At 43.8% G+C, this 18,214-nt stretch overlaps 1 protein-coding gene across 2 annotated transcripts in view; it reads right to left on the bottom strand.

Annotated features, from left to right (window-relative positions):
• MAP4K5 (mitogen-activated protein kinase kinase kinase kinase 5) overlaps positions 1 to 18,214 on the bottom strand; it is a 525,125-nt gene that overhangs the window by 335,498 nt on the left and 171,413 nt on the right. For both annotated transcript variants that reach the window (XM_085626992.1, XM_085626993.1), the window contains exons 5-7: positions 16,185 to 16,240; positions 13,413 to 13,460; positions 2,563 to 2,605 (exon numbers count right to left, since the gene is read on the bottom strand). In XM_085626992.1, coding sequence (XP_085483118.1) covers positions 2,563 to 2,605; positions 13,413 to 13,460; positions 16,185 to 16,240 — 147 coding nt within the window. The remainder of the gene's footprint in view (positions 1 to 2,562; positions 2,606 to 13,412; positions 13,461 to 16,184; positions 16,241 to 18,214) is intronic.

The following is an 18,214-nucleotide window of genomic DNA, read 5'->3' as shown; positions in this document are numbered from 1 at the left end:
AGAGTTTTAACAGATCTTTCTGAGGTAGAGAAGGTATCCATCAGAAAATCATCCTCAATAGGATCAGTGTGGAGCTGTACATCATGGTTCTCAGCTGCTCTCTCAATTAATGCATTGAAGGCAGCAGCATCTTCAGTTGGAGATGTTTTCACCTCATATGCTTGTGTGTCTGGAGCAGTATGATGGTCCCCCGCACCAATAGTGTCCACCCAAGGTTGGTTTTGGTCGTCAGGGTCAGTGGTCAATGGATAAGTGCTATCATCAGCACCATAATCTCCTGCATCCACATCAGACTGTGTGGGTGAGAATGAGTGAGGCTCCTGTCCATAATCTTGAACATGTTCCAGAAGAACTGGTGATGTGGTTTTCTATTTCTTAAATGGAATTCTGTATGGTTCCATAGGTTTCTCTGGCACTATCTTTCTTTTATGTAGTGAAAGTTTACCAGTCCCAGAAGAGATAAACTGCCTTGGCTCCTCATCCTCTTGAGGTACTTCAACAGTTGTTTGTCCCATTGACACCCCTTTTGGCGCTTCTACAGCGTTCTTCGTGTCGATACCTTTCTTCGGTGCGGGACCCTTCTGTGCGTCGAACATCCTTGGTCGCACCGCCGGTGGTAATCCGAACTTGATGTGCGTCGACACGGTCTGAACCGTGCAGGCCGTGTTCGGCTGCGGGGCTGTTGTCGCGGTGAGCAGCGAAGCCCGGTCTTGGATGCGAAATAACGACTCCGACACCGTCTTCTTTACGAAGGGGGACGGTGTCGTGGACTTGACATGGTCCTTCGAGACCTTCCTTGGTGTGGCATCGAGACCCATACCAGACGTTGGTTTCTCGGCACGAGGATTGGGAGGGTTTGGCTCTTGAGAGTTGCCCTTTTTTCCCGTATCGACGATCGTCAGCGCCGATGACCGAGGTCATAGGTGCCGTCTTTTGTGTCTTCGGCTCCGACGGCTTCGAGGCCTTGTCGCCGCTGAGAGTCATTTTCTCTTTCGGTTTCGATTTCGGTGCCTGTGCCTTCAGTTTCGGTTTTCCTTGACCGGATGATGGCGCTTTCGAGACCGATGGCTCCGTAGGATAGTTCGAAGCCGGGCTTTGAAGCGGAGCTGTAGAACGAGAGGAAAGATCTCGGGTAAGGCCGTGTGGCGATCCCTCGACCTGAGCCTTATCGAGTGCCTCTTCGGGCCCTGCACCGACACGTGGGCCTAGCTCATCTTCCGAGCCATCTCCCTCGGCCCAAAGGGCCTCTTCGTCGTCTCCTACCTTATCGACGGCATTATCTTCCTCGACATCTACGATACGCTCGTCTTCGGCATCATAGTTGGATTCACGCTCCGAATCCGTATCCGATAGTCCCTCCAGAACTTCAAGGTCCACGACTTCTTCATCTTCGGTCCCGAAGATGTTGTCCGGGTTTGGCGCCGCTTTCTGCGCCTCGAGCCGAGCTGCTCGACGAATGCGAAGAGTTTTCTTCGATCGGAACCTGGAACACGCCATACAGGTGGCTTCGTTGTGTGTTGGAGAGAGGCATTTATTGCACACGGGGTGCACGTCGAAGCGAGCATACTTAGCGTTGCAAAGAGGGCAACGCTTAAAGGGGTAATTTGAGGTTTCCATCGTCGATCTCGATCGGGCCTCTGGCGTCGAAGGGCAAACGGCTAACTTCGATGCTTTTCTAGAGAATCAACTGTAGAAAAATACTTGGCGCCGAACGTAAAACAATACCGACAAGTTTAAAAGCCTTTTGGCTTGACAAAAATAAAGTTTTCCTAAATACTCAAAGAGCTAAGATTAGGACATTCGAACCCAATGGCGGAAAAAAACAATCTAAGGATGGAGGGGATGCCCATGCGCACTGTAGTCCAGGGGAGGAGCCACCTATCTCGTGATACTTCGAAGACTCTTCCAGGACAACAATATGCAATCATCCGGACCCAACACTAGGCGGCGATCTATGCACAGATATGAATTCAGCAGCCCACATGCCTCGAACCCATGTCTAGCCACATCCTGAAGATACCAATCTTTAACTGGAGCACATGAACATGGTGACACTGAAAAACAACCTTTCCTTATCTTGAGGATTACCAATTTCTGATAGTTTGGTACTGTGGAGATTAAACTAGGTCAATGGCACGTTCCTGCCTGTGCCAAGCTGATGAGAAGATTATGACTGGTGAATGCTGCAGCTAGAGTAGCCAAGAGGCGTCCGGAAATCCTATATCACACTAATGTTTCACAGCAAGAAAGACATTACATAGCACTTCATAGGAGAAGATTACATCCCTGCTATAAGAAGAAAGCTAAGTTGGAACCCTGCAGCACTCATTTCCAAAACTCTGCTGTTTAGGTTTGCTTCTGAGGCAATGAGTTGGAATAACAGGCACACAGGAGCTTTAAAAAAAGTTAACATACAACTCCTTCAATGACGTCCAAGTCTCACACAAAGTCAGCAGGGTGCGCTTAAACTGTGGCCTCATCCGGGCATGACATAAACCTAAAATCAGGACAAACTCAACTGCGCAAAAAAAAACTACAAATACTAGACATAGAGTTACTTACCCAACTTTACATCTCCATGGTCTGTAAGAAGAATATTTGCACCCTAAAGGCAATTGAGAATATTTTAACAACCATCCATTGGAAAGAGGAACACACATTTGTAATCAATACATGCTGCTACTATTTTCACCTCAAAATGAGATGCAAGCAGAAGGAGCAGCATATACAATTTCTCTTGAAGTAAACTCTTGTTTTTAGATTATTACATTTCCAGAATTTCTTCCAAAATATATGCATCTATCATAGGTAGCACATTACAATTCAGCAGCAACACTCTTGAAATGGGGGCACTGCCATAAAGGTGAACAATGAAGTTGCATACAGGAATCCAGCTTTGCTTATACTGTCTAATCAGAACTGCACACATTGGGGGAATACAAAGTGGTTACTGTAAGATATTGGCACTATTGGCCATGAGCTGACTTGAATGGTATATTCACTATATGACCTCCTCACCCAGCCTTGGTATCAGCGGCTGGGTTAGGAGCTCATATAGGCGTAAGGAACAATGGGCCTTTTGATGAATGTGTGACTAGAGAGGACAATGTCTCCTCCCACACCTTGTAGTCAGTATCCCCCTAGTTAGGGTCTATTTAATCACAAACAACGTAGGATTCACCTCGGTAAAACGGTTAATAGGCCAGTCCATTAGAGATCCTTGGCCCTGATGAATGGGTGTAACCTGTATGGGCAATCAACAGGGGCAGAAACAGGCTGGCGTAAGGGGGATGATTGAGTCGCTGAGCTTACATTCAGTCTCAGAATAGGTTTTATACGTACAAGAGGCTCCCAATATTAAAGATGATAACCTGGGTACCTCTAGGTATTTTTAGTTTATCTGGATCCCTCACTGTCCAGTAGTACTTTATCTAGGAACTCCCTCCCCCTGCTTTTTGGTGGTTGAGTCCGACCTTGTGGTACCATCCTACAAGGGCGAGGAGAGGTTTCCTATGATGAAGCATGCAGTAGCGGCCCGTGGAGGGAGTCCCGCGGGCAGTGGGGTGGGGGAGGGGCAGGGTGGGGGGTAGTAAACTCCGGCTCACGGCCGACTGGAGTAATGTAACTAAATAAATAAATAAAACAAATTTCATTGCGCGCGCTGAAACGCCAAATGCGTTTCAGCGCGCGCAATGAAATTTGTTTTATTTATTTAGTTACATTACTCTGGTCGGCCGTGAGCCGGAGTTTACTACCCCCCACCCTGCCCCTCCCCCGCCCCGCCCCACGGCACTCCCTCCACGGGCCGCTACTGGAAGCATGCCATATGTTGTAGGGAGGCTTCCTCTTCCAAGCTTGGTCTTTTTGCTAGTTTCCTAAGCCCAAGTAGGGTACTGATAATTTGCAACTACGGAGGGGTAAATAACCCCCTCGCAACTACCACACCTTGTTGTGCGTTTTCCTACTGCTAGGGGAGGATATGCATTGGCTTGTCTCCCCCTTTGTACTTGCGTTTTCAGAAAGACAAATTTAGCTCTCATGAGAATAGGGACATCCAAAATGCTGGGTTTTAACAGACCTCCAAAGATTGCATTTTTGCAGCACATATCTGCGTTGATCACTGCTGAAAGCTGAAAAGGATACCCAATTCCAGTCAAATCCTATGATTCGAATAGCCTGCTATGCCTCTAGGAGCCAACAGCATGAAGATATTGAAGAATCCACCATCTCACCAAACAAGCTGTTAATGGTTGTTTGGCACACTTACTAATCTGCTCTAGTCTCAAAGTCTACCATAGGCAGGGACACAGACTTCAACATGGAATGCCCTTCCAATATCTACTGAAAGAGACGTACCCAAAATTGCCACCTTTGTACTTCTTTGTGGAATGAGCCGGGGGGTGAAACAGCTTAAACCTGGGATGTTTTCTGATAACAGAATGTTACAAAGGTGAATAGTCTAGATAGACATGGCTTGCTTGTAAACAGCCTGAAAACTGCTCCATAAACCACAAGGAGAGATCTAAAGGCTCTGAAGTCTGAAGATAGCACAATGCATGCATTACACAAGAAAGATGTGGTTGTGCTGCAGGCTTCAAAAATACAGGAAACCGGACTATTTTTTCTGAAATTTAGAGACCACTTATGGCAGGAGTATGCAGACCTATTTAATCACCAAGGATTCCTCGGGTGTGGTGACACTTTTTTGGAACTCTTGGCTGGTCACAAAGTTGAGTATTTCACATAGTGTTTTTTGTGTGCTTTTTTCTGTAAGTGAAGTGTCACGACCTTGGCTCACAAACTGTTGTAATTTTAATAACACCTGGTTTGATCTTTTTGTGTGCATCAGTAAGGGCCCTATTCAATTTGTATTGCATCATATTTGCAGGTACTGCTGTTGGTTATTATCTTGTGGATTCTTGAAGAAACACGCATAGGAATACTACATAAAACCCAGAGAAGAATGATTATAGATGTAATCTATTTACTGTATCGCTTTTTGACCATTAAATCATTCATTTTCAATTTTTGATAAAACCATCATTGTACAGAATTGATGTACTCTGCTGTGTTTTAGGAGAGGGTGTGTGTGACTGAATGAATGAAGATGTGAAAGTAATAAATTCGCGTTAGTTTCTAAGCCCTATGCTGAACACTTTTGTTCAATAATGTTTTTTCATAATTCTTGGTTATTGTAAAACACCGATTTAAAATTAAATAATAGAAATAATTTTGTTTGATACACCCTCTATGTAATTGTTTCACCTGCCCTCTTTCTTTGTTGAATGTTTTTTTTTTATAAATTAGTGTTAACGATTTAAATCACTGGAGTTTCCTCAAGTTTATGTGCATAGATATCTAATTTCCCTGCCTTAGGAACTCACATTACTAGCAGAAGGTCCCCTTCTTTTTTACACAGTATATCTGGCAAGACCATTAGAGGGCAGCCATCAGTGACACAGGGTTTCAGGTCAGGCGGGACTGCTGTGGACACTGGTGGAGACACGAGCTGAGCAAAGAGAAAGTCAGACTCAGCTGGCAGAATGAACACTATCCACAAGTAGCTCAAAGGAAAGGGGATGTTCAGCATACTCCTCGTGGCTAACATATGCCAGCTAAAGCAAAATAAAGAATAACCCTCCATAATAATTAGCTCTGTCCCCGAACCAAACAACAATGGAGACTATGATAGACTCACAAGACTAATGACAACAAGTGAGGAGATGGGAAGAGGATATAGCGTAACGGCTAGGGTGCTCGATCTCAAGCCTGGTGAACCAGGTTCGAGTCTCGGCAATGATGCTCAACATCGTGTGATTCTGGGCAAATCACTTAATCTCCCCGTGCCTAACAAAAATGAACGTGTCCCTGTGTAAGCAACTGGTGGTCCTGTAAAGCGTTCTGATACCCGAGGCAAGAAATAGTGGTCCAGGTTCATCAATCAAGCAGACACGAGTTTGATAATGTGCAGCTTATGGAAATGGATAGATACAACCGGGAATGTTCCACCCCGTTAGACAACTCTAAAGGGGTACAGTTGACTTTGCACAACCCCCACAATCCAGGTCTCACTGACCCCTTGGGGGTCTCTCAGCCTTCAAATTTTGAAATCCTGGAGAAGCACGAATTGGAACCACCTAGACTTGGAAATACTATGAGCACAAAGGGGGTCGAGCTCTGGGGAGTGTCTGGCGCCACACTCTTAGGAGATAGCCACACGCGACATAGTGCAAGAGATGCAAACGTACATGATTCTATCATAAATACCATCAACTCCTCCTTACTAGCTGCTGTCAAGGCTCTTACATGGCAGTCACACAAACAAGAACTACAAGTGGAACTTATACAAATACTTGCCCATAGTGTGCTAACGCTTGACAAGAAACTGGATATGCTCAACCAGAAATTAGACTCCTGTGTGAACAGAAACAAGGAAGAAGATGGAGCGGTTGACAACGCCATAATAGATAAGTTAGCTACTCTGCCACAAATACTGATAACCCTAGTGAATTATTTAACTACAGAGCCCAGCCCTAGATTTGGCAGAGATACCTCTCTCAGAGACAATCGAATAAAAGAGCAGGCCATGGAACATGTAGGTAATGAACCCATGACAGGCCCCACTGGCAGCCACGCTCACACATAACTGGACGAGCAAAGCAGCTCAAATGCCACACAACTCACAGCATCATGAAGTAAAGGATCATACAGTAGGGGCAGGCAATGCAACTTTGTTGATAATCAACAGAATGTACCTTTAAATCCCCACCCCCCACTATCCTACTGGGCATCCTCACAAGAAGGCCGGACTACAAACATACCAGAAAGCTCCCCTCCGCATACAAGCCCTAACCCGATCTATTCAAAGGTACAAGAAAAGGAGAGCCAAAAACAGTGCACACATGCGGATCAGCCAAAGTATACTCCATAGGATGTTGCTATCAACATCCAAGATAGCGCACGTGCAACTAAGCTCTCCGAGCACTGAGGACCAAAAAACGCAGTGCATGGAGACTAGGGCCACAATCAAAAACAAGAGTGGTCGGACAAGAGTATCAAACTGTCCTCGATCAACAAGCGAGCTGACTGGTACGGTGGGTGGAAATCAAACTGTGGCCTACATATTACAAACCCAGCTCCACAAGTAACCAAGAAGATGATTTTTACACCGGAATTCAATTCGAGAGGAGCTTCGGATACATTAAACAGGTTGAATATTCTAAAAATAAATTTATACATACAGTCATTAGCGTATCTCACATCGGAGCACCTTAAACTATAAAGTTTAAAACCTATTCCTGGATCAATCACAAAGAATCCACGATAACGGAGTTGATTGACATTGCAGACGTTAAAAACATCATAACAGAAAACAAGCAATTCAAGTAAAGGGGGGGGGGGGGGAAGTCTTATCAACGAGCTACGGATAGAAAAGTCCCAGGTCTTAATAAAGAGACAAAATGCCCTGCGGAGCGCACGAGATCCGACAACATACTAAGAGGAACAAAGCAATCAACTGGCCATGCATGGGAGAAAAAGATCACAGTGCACCGAACAAACAAGCAGGGGGACAGAACACGGACGATGCTGATGGCATTAAGCTAATAGACACCATCTACGAACGCACAAAGGTACTGCTCAAGAGTTTACAGTTCCAGTCTGACACCTGGAGAATATTCGAAGTTAAGTAATATGTGGCTAGAAGTCTCTTTCGGGTGATGGTAGTAGTGGTCTTGGTGGTAGTGGTGACTGTAAAGATGGAGATGGAGATGGTGGTAGCAGTGGGGTTGGTGGTGAAAGTGATGGAATTGTGAGTAGTACACCACTGGCTGCCTGTGAATGATTGCGAGCAGTCTGAGAAGAGTGCAACTACTAGTCTGAGGGTTGGGATTGCTGATCTGTGAGCGGCCAGTGCTACTCTGATGGCAGTTGGTAGTGCAAGACTGCTAGTCCTCAAGGGGTACGAGAGGGTTTCTGGAAGGATGACTGCCACTTTGAGGACTATAACAGTGCTTGTGAGAGTGCTGTCAGTATGACGGCTTGTACTCTGTAAAGGGGCAGCACTTGCGTCAAGGAAGACATCTATTTCGATTTCAGAGAGGGACTACTTTCTCATCCTCTTTCTAATATAAAAACAATGGAAACTGCGTAAGTGAGCAAATGAGCACCAAAAGCTTCTCTGCATTCTCTTTTTTGTAGGCCCATCTAACAAGCATTTCAACTTTCAAATATTTAAAAAATCATTAGAACACATATAAAAAATGCCCACCTCTATTTAAAATAACGAAAAATAAGAATGGACAGAGATTACATCCAAATGAGCAAGTAAGATACACGCACTCCTCACAACCTGAATCCAGAAAACATACCATAATAGGGCAACAAGCTGCAGGAAACAAGAGAACTCCTGCAGCAACCCCAACCACTTTATTTAGCTTTCGATTAAACATTTCTTTGCATCTATTAAAGCCACAGTTTTACCATCAAGTAACATCTGTGAATGAAAAAAAGTAAGGAGCCACAACAAAATGTTACGTCTTCAATACAGCCATCCTTCTCTCGTTGTGTAATAGGCAGGGGAGTCGTCACATTCAACCTCCCACTACCTGGATTTTGTACTCTCTGCTGAGGTTTCACTTTGGCCAGTTCACATGAAGCACCCTGTTGGGTTCTAGTGAAGGTCCTGCCTCAACCAAGTAGCTGAACTCACAGATCTTCTGGACCACTTTGTAAGAGCTTCACCATTTGTCCTACAAGACCCGTGGGGGGAGGGGGGGGGGGGAGGGGGTTTGGGGGAGATAGTTTTCAGAATCTGCTTTCTGGTCATATTACTACTGGGCTGGCTTGAAGGTTCTTTTTCTCCTTACTCATGTGCCACCATTAGTAGGTGACTCATGAGTACCTGCTTAACACTCCCCGCCAAAATCAGTGGCCTGCAGAGAGAACGCCCAAATAGAAGCTCAAATGCAATAAACCCTACATACTTCGATGGAATCGCCTGATAAACAAAAAACACGGCAGGAGAAGATCCCACTTCCTCCTGAGGGCATGAGGCATAATTGCCATCCTGCTCCTGAAGGTCTTGTTAAATCTTTCCACAAATCCATTGGTCTGGGGATGGTAGGGCACACCAGCCTGCTCCCACCTCTCTGTAATATATAAGAGGAGATGAAAATAGCTCCTCTGTCAGACATCAATGTCAATGGAAACCAGACCATCAAAAATACCCCAAACTATGTACTCAATCAATCAATCAATCAATCAGGGGGTTTCTAAAGCACGCTACTGACCCGTGAGGGTCTGAGGGCGCTGGGGGAGGGGGGCGGCTCCGGATCAGTCGAAGAGCCAGGTCTTGAGGTCTTTCCTGAACGGGTGCAGGGTCGGGGAGCGTCTGATGTTCACAGGGAGCTCGTTACAGGGTTTGGCTGTGAAGTAGGAGAAGGCTCTCCCACCGGTTCTGTTTCTGTGGATGCGGGGGACCTCTGCCAGGGCGAGGTCGGGGGAGCGGACGTTCCTCTTGGGTACGTGGAAGGATACTCTCTCGTTGAGGTATTTGGGTCCGATGTTGTTGAGGGCTTTGTAAGCGTGGGTGAGGAGTTTGAAAGTGACCCTCTTCTTGACGGGGAGCCAGTGGAGGCTTCGTAGGTGTTGGGTCATGTGCTTACTGCTACCTTGGCAATCGTACTCTCAAATGTACCACCCACTGTCACCTGGTGGTATGAGCTACTACAACCAATATGTATAGGTTGGTGGAAGAAAAAAGGGGCTGACGTCAAAGGGGCCAACTATACAGATGTCTTCCCTTTCAAGCAGCACATCAACCACAGGTAGAGGCACCAACTGTGCTGTGGTCTAATCTCCAGGCTTGACACTCATTTGACTAGTAGGGTAGCTTCTTTACACCTACTTTTGAATGCTGGTGCAGACAGGTCCAATGTAACAGAGTCCACTATGGTTTGGGTATTTCTGTTGTCCAAATGCCATGCTAAAAGAACCTCAGGGGCCAGTGATAACAGGAAGTTCCTGTGTACTAGAACCACCAGCCCCTACCTGAGGGAGGGGGGCTGAAGAGGTAGCAGTGAGGAGGTGTAGATGGGGCAAGTGGCGGAGGGGAATGGAGGAGAGGGTTGGGGGTGGCTCACTGTACAGGAACGAGTCCTTCAGTTTATGCTATGTTTGATAGCCATCACTATGGTGACCTGTATTCGGGCTTCCTTCGAAATACCTATTGAGCAGGGCAACTGGCAAGTAGGACAATGCTATTGGAGCCAAGGAGAATCTCCTTAGGTTTGGCATATTTACTATAAACCGCATTATAGTTGGTGCCAGTACGCCTCAGGGAAAGAACCGTAATCCCCGATAACCACTGCAATAACAAATCACATGGTGTTTGTGTGAATGTGTTTTGAGTGTCTGGGTCTCTCTCCCAGATATACATAATGACTGGACTGAGTGCCACAAAGTCTTCAGAGGTACCAATTTACATAGGTAGTATGCAATCTCTCAGGCATATGGCTGGTACAGAATCTTTAATAGGTACAATCCTTTATGCTAAGCCCTCTCTGTTGCACTTAAAACCACAGAGAAAGCAGGGGATGAGCTCACTCCACACCCACAGTGGTGACTTTATTTAGGAGCCTAGATCCCCTTACACTTCTGTCCTGGCCAGGATCGTTGGGTACAGCACTGGCCATGTCCTTCCAATTTGAAACTATTCTGCTGGGGGCTCTTTTCCCCCTTCGACTTGGAACAATGCTGCTCCAGCCATTTGTTTAAGCACTTGGATTACCATTTGTCGGCCAATACAGTAAGATTAAATGGATCCCTCTCTGTCAAATCCGATTGAACTGCCTTCTTGTTCTCCAATAACTTCTTAGGATACTGGGCTGACCTCCTTAATGTGCTCAGACTTTAAATTCTTAACCTCAGGAATTTTTCCAATGACATAAGATCTCTCCGCTCAGCAGGCCATCAGCTTTTATTTCTCTTTCAACTTTGGAGAACCGCAAGTGATCTCCTAACTCTCAAACTATCCACAAATATATGAGCCTGGCAAAGGTGTACAAGATACTTTAGTGCACATTGACAAAGAAACAAAGCTAGACACTGTGAATGTTATTTGTGTCTACTTGCAAAACACAGGATGAATTCTTGCCTCAACAATCCTATGGGATTTTGAACAGCTTGTACATTGGGAATACAACATATATTGTCTTGTACCAGACAACTCGTCTTTGATTTTACCACATGGTATCTCTGTGGACTGACAGACTGGGAGTTGTGATTCAGAAAGGTGAGGTTGAAACAGTAAACATCTACTTGTTCTGTGGGCAACCTACACTATAGGACATATTGCCCTTGACCAAAATGTGGCCCTGGCATTCTGCCTTACTTCCTTACATCACCTTATTCCTACACTAAATGCTTGCATTTCACAGTTAACTTTAGCCAACACAACTTCAGTAATCGGGTCACTGATGTTTGCTTGGTTTACAGCTCCCAGTCTGTGTTTGACATGCAGTCAGCAGCTCACCATTAGACGTAGGGCCCTTGGCTATGATAGCAACTAACCTCCTCTACCCGGGCCTATCGAAGAGGTCAATCCACATGACTCTCCATGCCAACTCTCCTCTTGTACTGAAACAACATACTTAGATATACATTGTGTAACTCAATACAAAATTACTGTACTCTAGGGTCTGAAAGACTCAGGATAGTAGGTATGAAAACAAGAGAGGTCACCTGCAACCCACCCACCTTAGACCAGGGACACATCCAGGTTGAAAAACGCTCATCTTTCTGACATAAAGAAATGTGGGTTTGTCTGGCACACTTATGTCAGGTAGAAGACAAAATGTACAAGACTAAGCATCAAATACATCAGCAATGGAGAAGACATTATTTCTCGGTCACATCATGGAGAAACAGGAGACTATTAAATAGCCTACATTTCTAGTAGAAGTCCATAAAATATTGAAAAGATATGCATTAAATTCCTTGAATGGAAACTAAGAGCTCGATAGTCCTTTACCTTACGGTCACTAGTCAAACCAGCTGAAAACTGCAGTGATCAAATATAATTAAAATGTAGTATGAACCGATTAAGTATGTGAAAATAATCCAGTGGCTTTAACCTAATTTCTTCAATCCCTTTCTGAATTACAGGTTTTAATGCACATGGACAGCAATGTGGTAGAACTAATATGATTCTGCTAAGATTACCCCTTGTTAGCAGATTGATATATGCATTTTCAGTCTATGCATACAAAGCAACAGAGTAATTTGGCTTAAATCACCACTCTATCAAAACTCGTGTTTCTTTTTCCGCCCCAAACATTCTTCAATAACTTCACTACTCTGTTCAAATTCCATATGGAGTTGGCTCATCAAATCAATGGATGTACAAATCAAAGATAGAAAATCCTCCTGAAAACCCAAAGTCGCACTGCATTTGAAACAATAGATCACAAACTCAACAAGACACCAAACCCCGCATCCTACTCTAGCCAGCGCAACTTTCCTCCTGTCAGGTACGAAATCATAACCACTTGCAGAACCTGCACTGGACATATAGACAAGGCCAGATCAGACTAGCTTGAACAAAACAGTTCAGGACAGGACTTGACAGTAACCATATTAGGAGATAAGGTTGACATTTGAATGTATTGAAGAAAATCGCAGTACTACAGGTTACGTGCACTCAGTTTAGGAATCAATCAGTTGGTGGTCGTCCCAACATGAAACAAGTTGTCCACAATAATGGGAATTTAAAAAAAACAATGCACTTTATTACTGTCAGAGCAAGCTTTTCTCAGTTCCTTTGGGCTGTGTAATTTTCCTAAGATTGCATTATTTTCAACCACTTGTTTGCAATCAAAATCAAAAGAATGCTATAAAAGGGCATTGCAGTTAAATGCATTCAACGTATTCATCTAGATGCAATTTTACCATATGGCATGGTTAGAGGTATACACGAAGCAGTAGCTTTTAACAATTAAACAATACTGCAATTGGGTATTAGCCACGTCTACCACTTTTTTTCAGGTATTCACAGAAACCCCATTACTACGCAATACTTGCCATTTTCATAGCACGTACCTCATGAGGCACAGAGACAGTGCCATGAAAAAAGAACAGTACATACCTGTATTAGCTGTATTTTTCCCAAACCCCCATGAAGTACCTGTTTAACATATGTGGTTATGCATAACCCCTTGGTGTACGATCTACAGCATTCAAGTGTACGATCTACAGCATTCAAGTGATCTCCTATACAAGCTGCCTTTGTAAAATTTTAAAATCACAAAACTCCCTCCCAAAGAAAGTGATCCCTGTAAACTATCATTTGGTTTTACACAGTAATTAACTGTCGGGACACCAAATAAGTAACTGCCTTTATGTAAGCATCTTACCTTGATGTCTCTATGCATTTTGCTTTTGCAGTGTAGATAAGCAAGACCCTAAATAGAAATAGAAAGGTTAATAACTACATAGGTTCACTGGATTAAAAAAACAGTCACAATAACTGAAATGTTTATTTAAACCTTAATAGGGAATTTAAGAAAAATTAGGCGGGGTTGTATGGAAGGAGACAACACACAATTAAATAAGTACAAAATGTATTTCCTATTAAGGTTCATTTTTGGTGGCGGACAACATCTTTAATGAAAACATGCATGTTAAATTGCAACGTGTTTACTGCACTGGGTTCTGTTAATCTAACAGTAGTGTCTTGCCTGTTGATGGCTGCATATAAGGAGAAGGGAAAGAGGTGAACAGAGTTGAAAAACTAAGAATTTGTGGAAAAATCTGTTGTAGTAAATGATCTATAAAACTGATATTCAATAATGGGGTTTTCTAAAACCATGATGATGTAGAATGTTGAATTTATAATATGCAAAGTAGCAGGCGTACGGCTACAGTAGCAGCTGTGGGATGTGATCAACATTACAATGCATGCAGGTCCCACGGTTGAGAGTGACCTCGTACTGATGGTTGCTCACAGAGCACAAGCTTTCCACAAACAGACAAAGGGGATGGGATTTAGCACCCTTACCAGTCCTTTTCAACCTTATGGAGCTGGCATTTTGTGAATACCTTTGGTTTAAATCAAGACCCAATGGGAAGCCTTTAAATTGCCAGTGTGACTAGCCTACCATGAACCAGATAAATCAGCAGTGCTTTTTCTAAATGGGAATGTGAAAGTATACATCCGCCTGATCTATAAAGCGCACTCAGTTTCTTTTCTTTAAACATATAGAATGTCAGAGAGTCACTATCCTAAAGCTCTGGTTCCATTCTCTTATCTCAAGTCAATGATGTATTTTGGAGCAGTGGTTCTTAAACTTTGGACTTCCGTGGACCCCCACTTAATCATTACTGGACACCAGGGACCCCCAAGGAATCATTATTGGAATCCGGGGACTGACACAAAGTCATTACTGGAACCCAGAGACCATGGCCTAAGCCATTTCAATGACTTGGACCACAAAACAATGCACAAAACTACAGAAACAAGAATTTATCAAACAAATATACAAATGATTTCATTCACAAACATATAAAAAAACAAATCTGAATTTTACTTTTAATGCAAAGGCTGGAGCCTTTTGTAAATTCAATTGAGGCCACCGATTGCCCATACTGTATTTTGTCTGATGCACTTAGATTGCTCCATCAATTGTTGAGGAGGAATTTTTTTCTGTGACCTTCAGAGTGTGACCATTGAGTAGAATGCCCAGGACCCTTATGTCAGAGGTGATCTGTGCCTCAAGAGGCATAAATGGAATCATCCGCAACCTTTCAAAGAAGAGGTAATAGATTTGTGTTTGTCAAGCCTGTTTTTACTCTTTTCCTCTCTACTGGTTTCCTTCTTTTTTTTTTTGTTTGATCTGTTTATTAAAGGGGTTTTTTCAGCTTTGTTTCATGAATACAAAATATTACGGTAGAAGGGAAAGACCATACAGAACCAATAGGTAATCATAAAGTCCAGATAATTAAACAACAATATAGCTACTTGGTCACATCGTTCAGCATATACAGTATAAGTAATAACATTTAGTATATTCCGTTAACTATAGCATTTACCTCCCATAATCAAAAGAATCTAAGCAACTGCAAATCAGTGCACCGTGACTGCAACTTATACAACAACTGGTTTCCTTCTCTTATGTCAATGTACTGCCCTGAACCTATCTTACGCCCTTGGGAATAGGATGGCTTACATCCATAAGGCATCAATGCTGAAGCAGAACTGGAGGCAACAATCTATGCTTTTGCAAGTACCTTTCACTCAAGCATGGGACAAAATGACTCTTCCCCCACAGATTTTTCTATGCCTGCCTTATTTCTTCCAAGTGCAAAAGGAACAATTGATGGACAGAATGCTGAACAACGCAAACATTCACCCCATGTCACAAAGATCTGTGTTTAATCATTGTTCTTTTGCTAACCACGTCAACCCAGTTTGGACCCACCCATATGCAAATAAATCTTGACCCTGTTCCAAATGGGAACAGTCCAGCCCAAACTGCTGAGCCAGGTCCTCCCTGGACTGAAAAACAAGCATCCTGGGGTATGCCCAGACATGAGTTCCTTGCTCACTTTGCCACTGGATTCAAGCTAGCCTGGCTGATGAGGGGTGTTATCCCGAAACTGGTCCCAGAATGCTTATTTCCGTTCCAGGAAAGATCTGGCTTGGTTGTTCGGGCTGGCTGCTCCCATGAGGCACAGGGTCAGGACTGATTGGCATATAGCTGGGTCTGAACTGTGGTGAGAAGTGAACTAAAGAGCAATGATGGATTCAACCCAGGTCTGTGACTGGGGGTGAGTGTCTGAAAAGTATCAGTGCTCCGTCCTTCACCTCCTTGTGTTTGCCTTCTTTCTTCCGAGGGCATTGCCTAATTGCCCCTAAAACAGGCCATCTCTAAATGGCACATTCACTAATCAATGTCCGTACTTTAGGGCACTGCAGCCTGGCGTGCATCATTTTTATGACAACGTTACATCATAAGATCACAGAATGGACACTAAATAACAGTTTTCGTTTTTAAATACACAGTAGACAGTTCACAGCTTGGTGGGGGTAGTTTTGAAAAGTAGGGGGCGTAAGAGAAGTGCAGTATTCTTCAGGAATTCAAATATTTAAAAAAGAACATGTTTGGCCTATTATGTAAGCTCTGTACCTGTAAAGTTTCTCTGCAGACATATGCGATTTGGAACTCGGCCAGAGGGCCCGTCACTGCAAGAAAAGAATAACAGATTTGGAAAACGAAAGATGCAAATATTACAGCAGTATCAAGGTCATATTTGAATACCAGACCAAACACTATGCTTATCCTGTGCAAAATGCATTTCTATCAAGATGGCACCTTACTACAAACTAATAGCACATGGGTGTATGATTATTTTTATTTATTTATTTGAAAAGTTTTATATGGCGCTGGCTAGACTTGGAGGTATCAGAGCGCTTTACATGAGGACAACATTGTTTCAGAGCATAGTTACAAGTTACATGAGTTACTGGAGCGAAGTTACATGCGTTAAAAACATAGATGTAAGGAAAAAAAAGCAGGCAAGAGGAGAGAGATTCAGGGGAGAGAGGATAGGAGCAGGGGAGGTAGACCAAGAATGCGAGAGGGAAGTAGGTGGGGGAGGGTGAAGGAAAACACAACCGGGAGACGAGGAGAAACAGTGTCCGACGTCCGGTGTGCTGTGATCCCAGTGGAAGAGGTATCATTCCCATACTTCTGCTGCGTGTGGTTCCCTTAGCGCAGTGGACTCTCTCAGAAGGGTCTCTTAAACTCCAGGGCATAAATATTGGATCCCTCCCCAACAAGGGGAGAAGGAGTGCTTTGGCAAGGGGCACCATTCCCACAACTCCGCTGTGTGTGGCTCCCTTGACGCTATGGACTCTCTCAGGGGGTCTCAGACTCCTGGGTGTAAATGCTGGATCCCTCCCCAACAAGGGGAGAAGGAGTGCTTTGGTAAAGGGCACACACAATGGTGGTAAATTTAGGGATAAGGATGTATTGCGTTATATGATTAGAAGCATAATATTGGAATGCTCCTCATTTTTCAGGGTGTCAACAGTCTGATATAAACAGTAATCATTTATCTCTTTGTACAGTCTGTACACCCCAAACTTACTGTGCTGAGTGCTAAAACGCACTGCCAGTGGGCAAGGATATATTTTCCAAGAAACGGAAATCGATCGTTGCGCTCAATACAAGAAGAATGGACTGCGATTTGAGTAAATTGGCAACCATTGAAAGGTGACCACTTTACCTTGCCACGGTTTGAAACGACTGTGCCAGTCACACATGCAAAAGCATTTCTGTGAGACTCAACAGGAAGAAATCCTCACAAAAAGTGCGTAGACTCCTAGGTGTGTCTATCATCGAACCACACCACTTGTGACCAAGTCTGCAGAGCTAATGGAAGGTTCTAGAAGGAGCTGAGGGCGATGCCAGCTTCTGCAGGTATTCTTGGCCTCTGCTCCAACAAGCACTCTTAGTGGGATAGAGGGCTCACACTCGTGCTGTGGCAGATAGCGGGCACTGCTGGGGCGGGTTTCATATGGTTTATTTTAAGATGGTTTGAACTATAATCAAGGAGCTTTACTGACATTTTACTTAGTCTGGGTGAGGCGTTTTGTAAACCTGCAGTGGATAGAATTTTAACAAGGGGCTTGTGGTCTGTGCGTAGTAGAACCTGATAACCCCATGTGTATATAAGTGGTTAAGTGACCATGAGCACTCTATTACAAAATATTTTTCTTTTGCTGGGGTAAGGGAACGGGATGCGAAGGCAACCCCCCTTAATTGTTATTAGCTTCTTTCTGAGATAGGACAGCCCCATGACCTTTGTTGCTGGCATCAGTGGTAATAATGTTATGAGCTTTTGGATCAACCCCCTTGAGAAAGGGCTCATGACTTATTTCATTCTTAATGTTTTCAAATGAATTTTGGCACATAATGGACCAATTGTACTTGACTTTATCTTTGAGGAGTTGCTAAATGTGGTAAGTTTTCTCAGAAAAGTTACAGCTGAATTTAGAATAGTACTCTTTTAAACCAAGGAATGCCCTGACATCTTTGCTGGTAGGACAGGGAGCTTTGACAATGGCTTCAAATAGACCTTGTTTCAGCTTTATACCATACTGACTAATACTGTGACCCAGGTATACAACTTCCTTTTGGGCAAATGTACATTT

This window comes from Triturus cristatus, chromosome 9 (assembly GCF_964204655.1).
Source record: "Triturus cristatus chromosome 9, aTriCri1.1, whole genome shotgun sequence".
NCBI classification, from domain to species: Eukaryota; Metazoa; Chordata; class Amphibia; order Caudata; family Salamandridae; genus Triturus; species Triturus cristatus.
The sequence above is the reverse complement of the archived record's forward strand: the minus strand, read 5'-3'. Positions and strand labels throughout refer to the sequence as shown.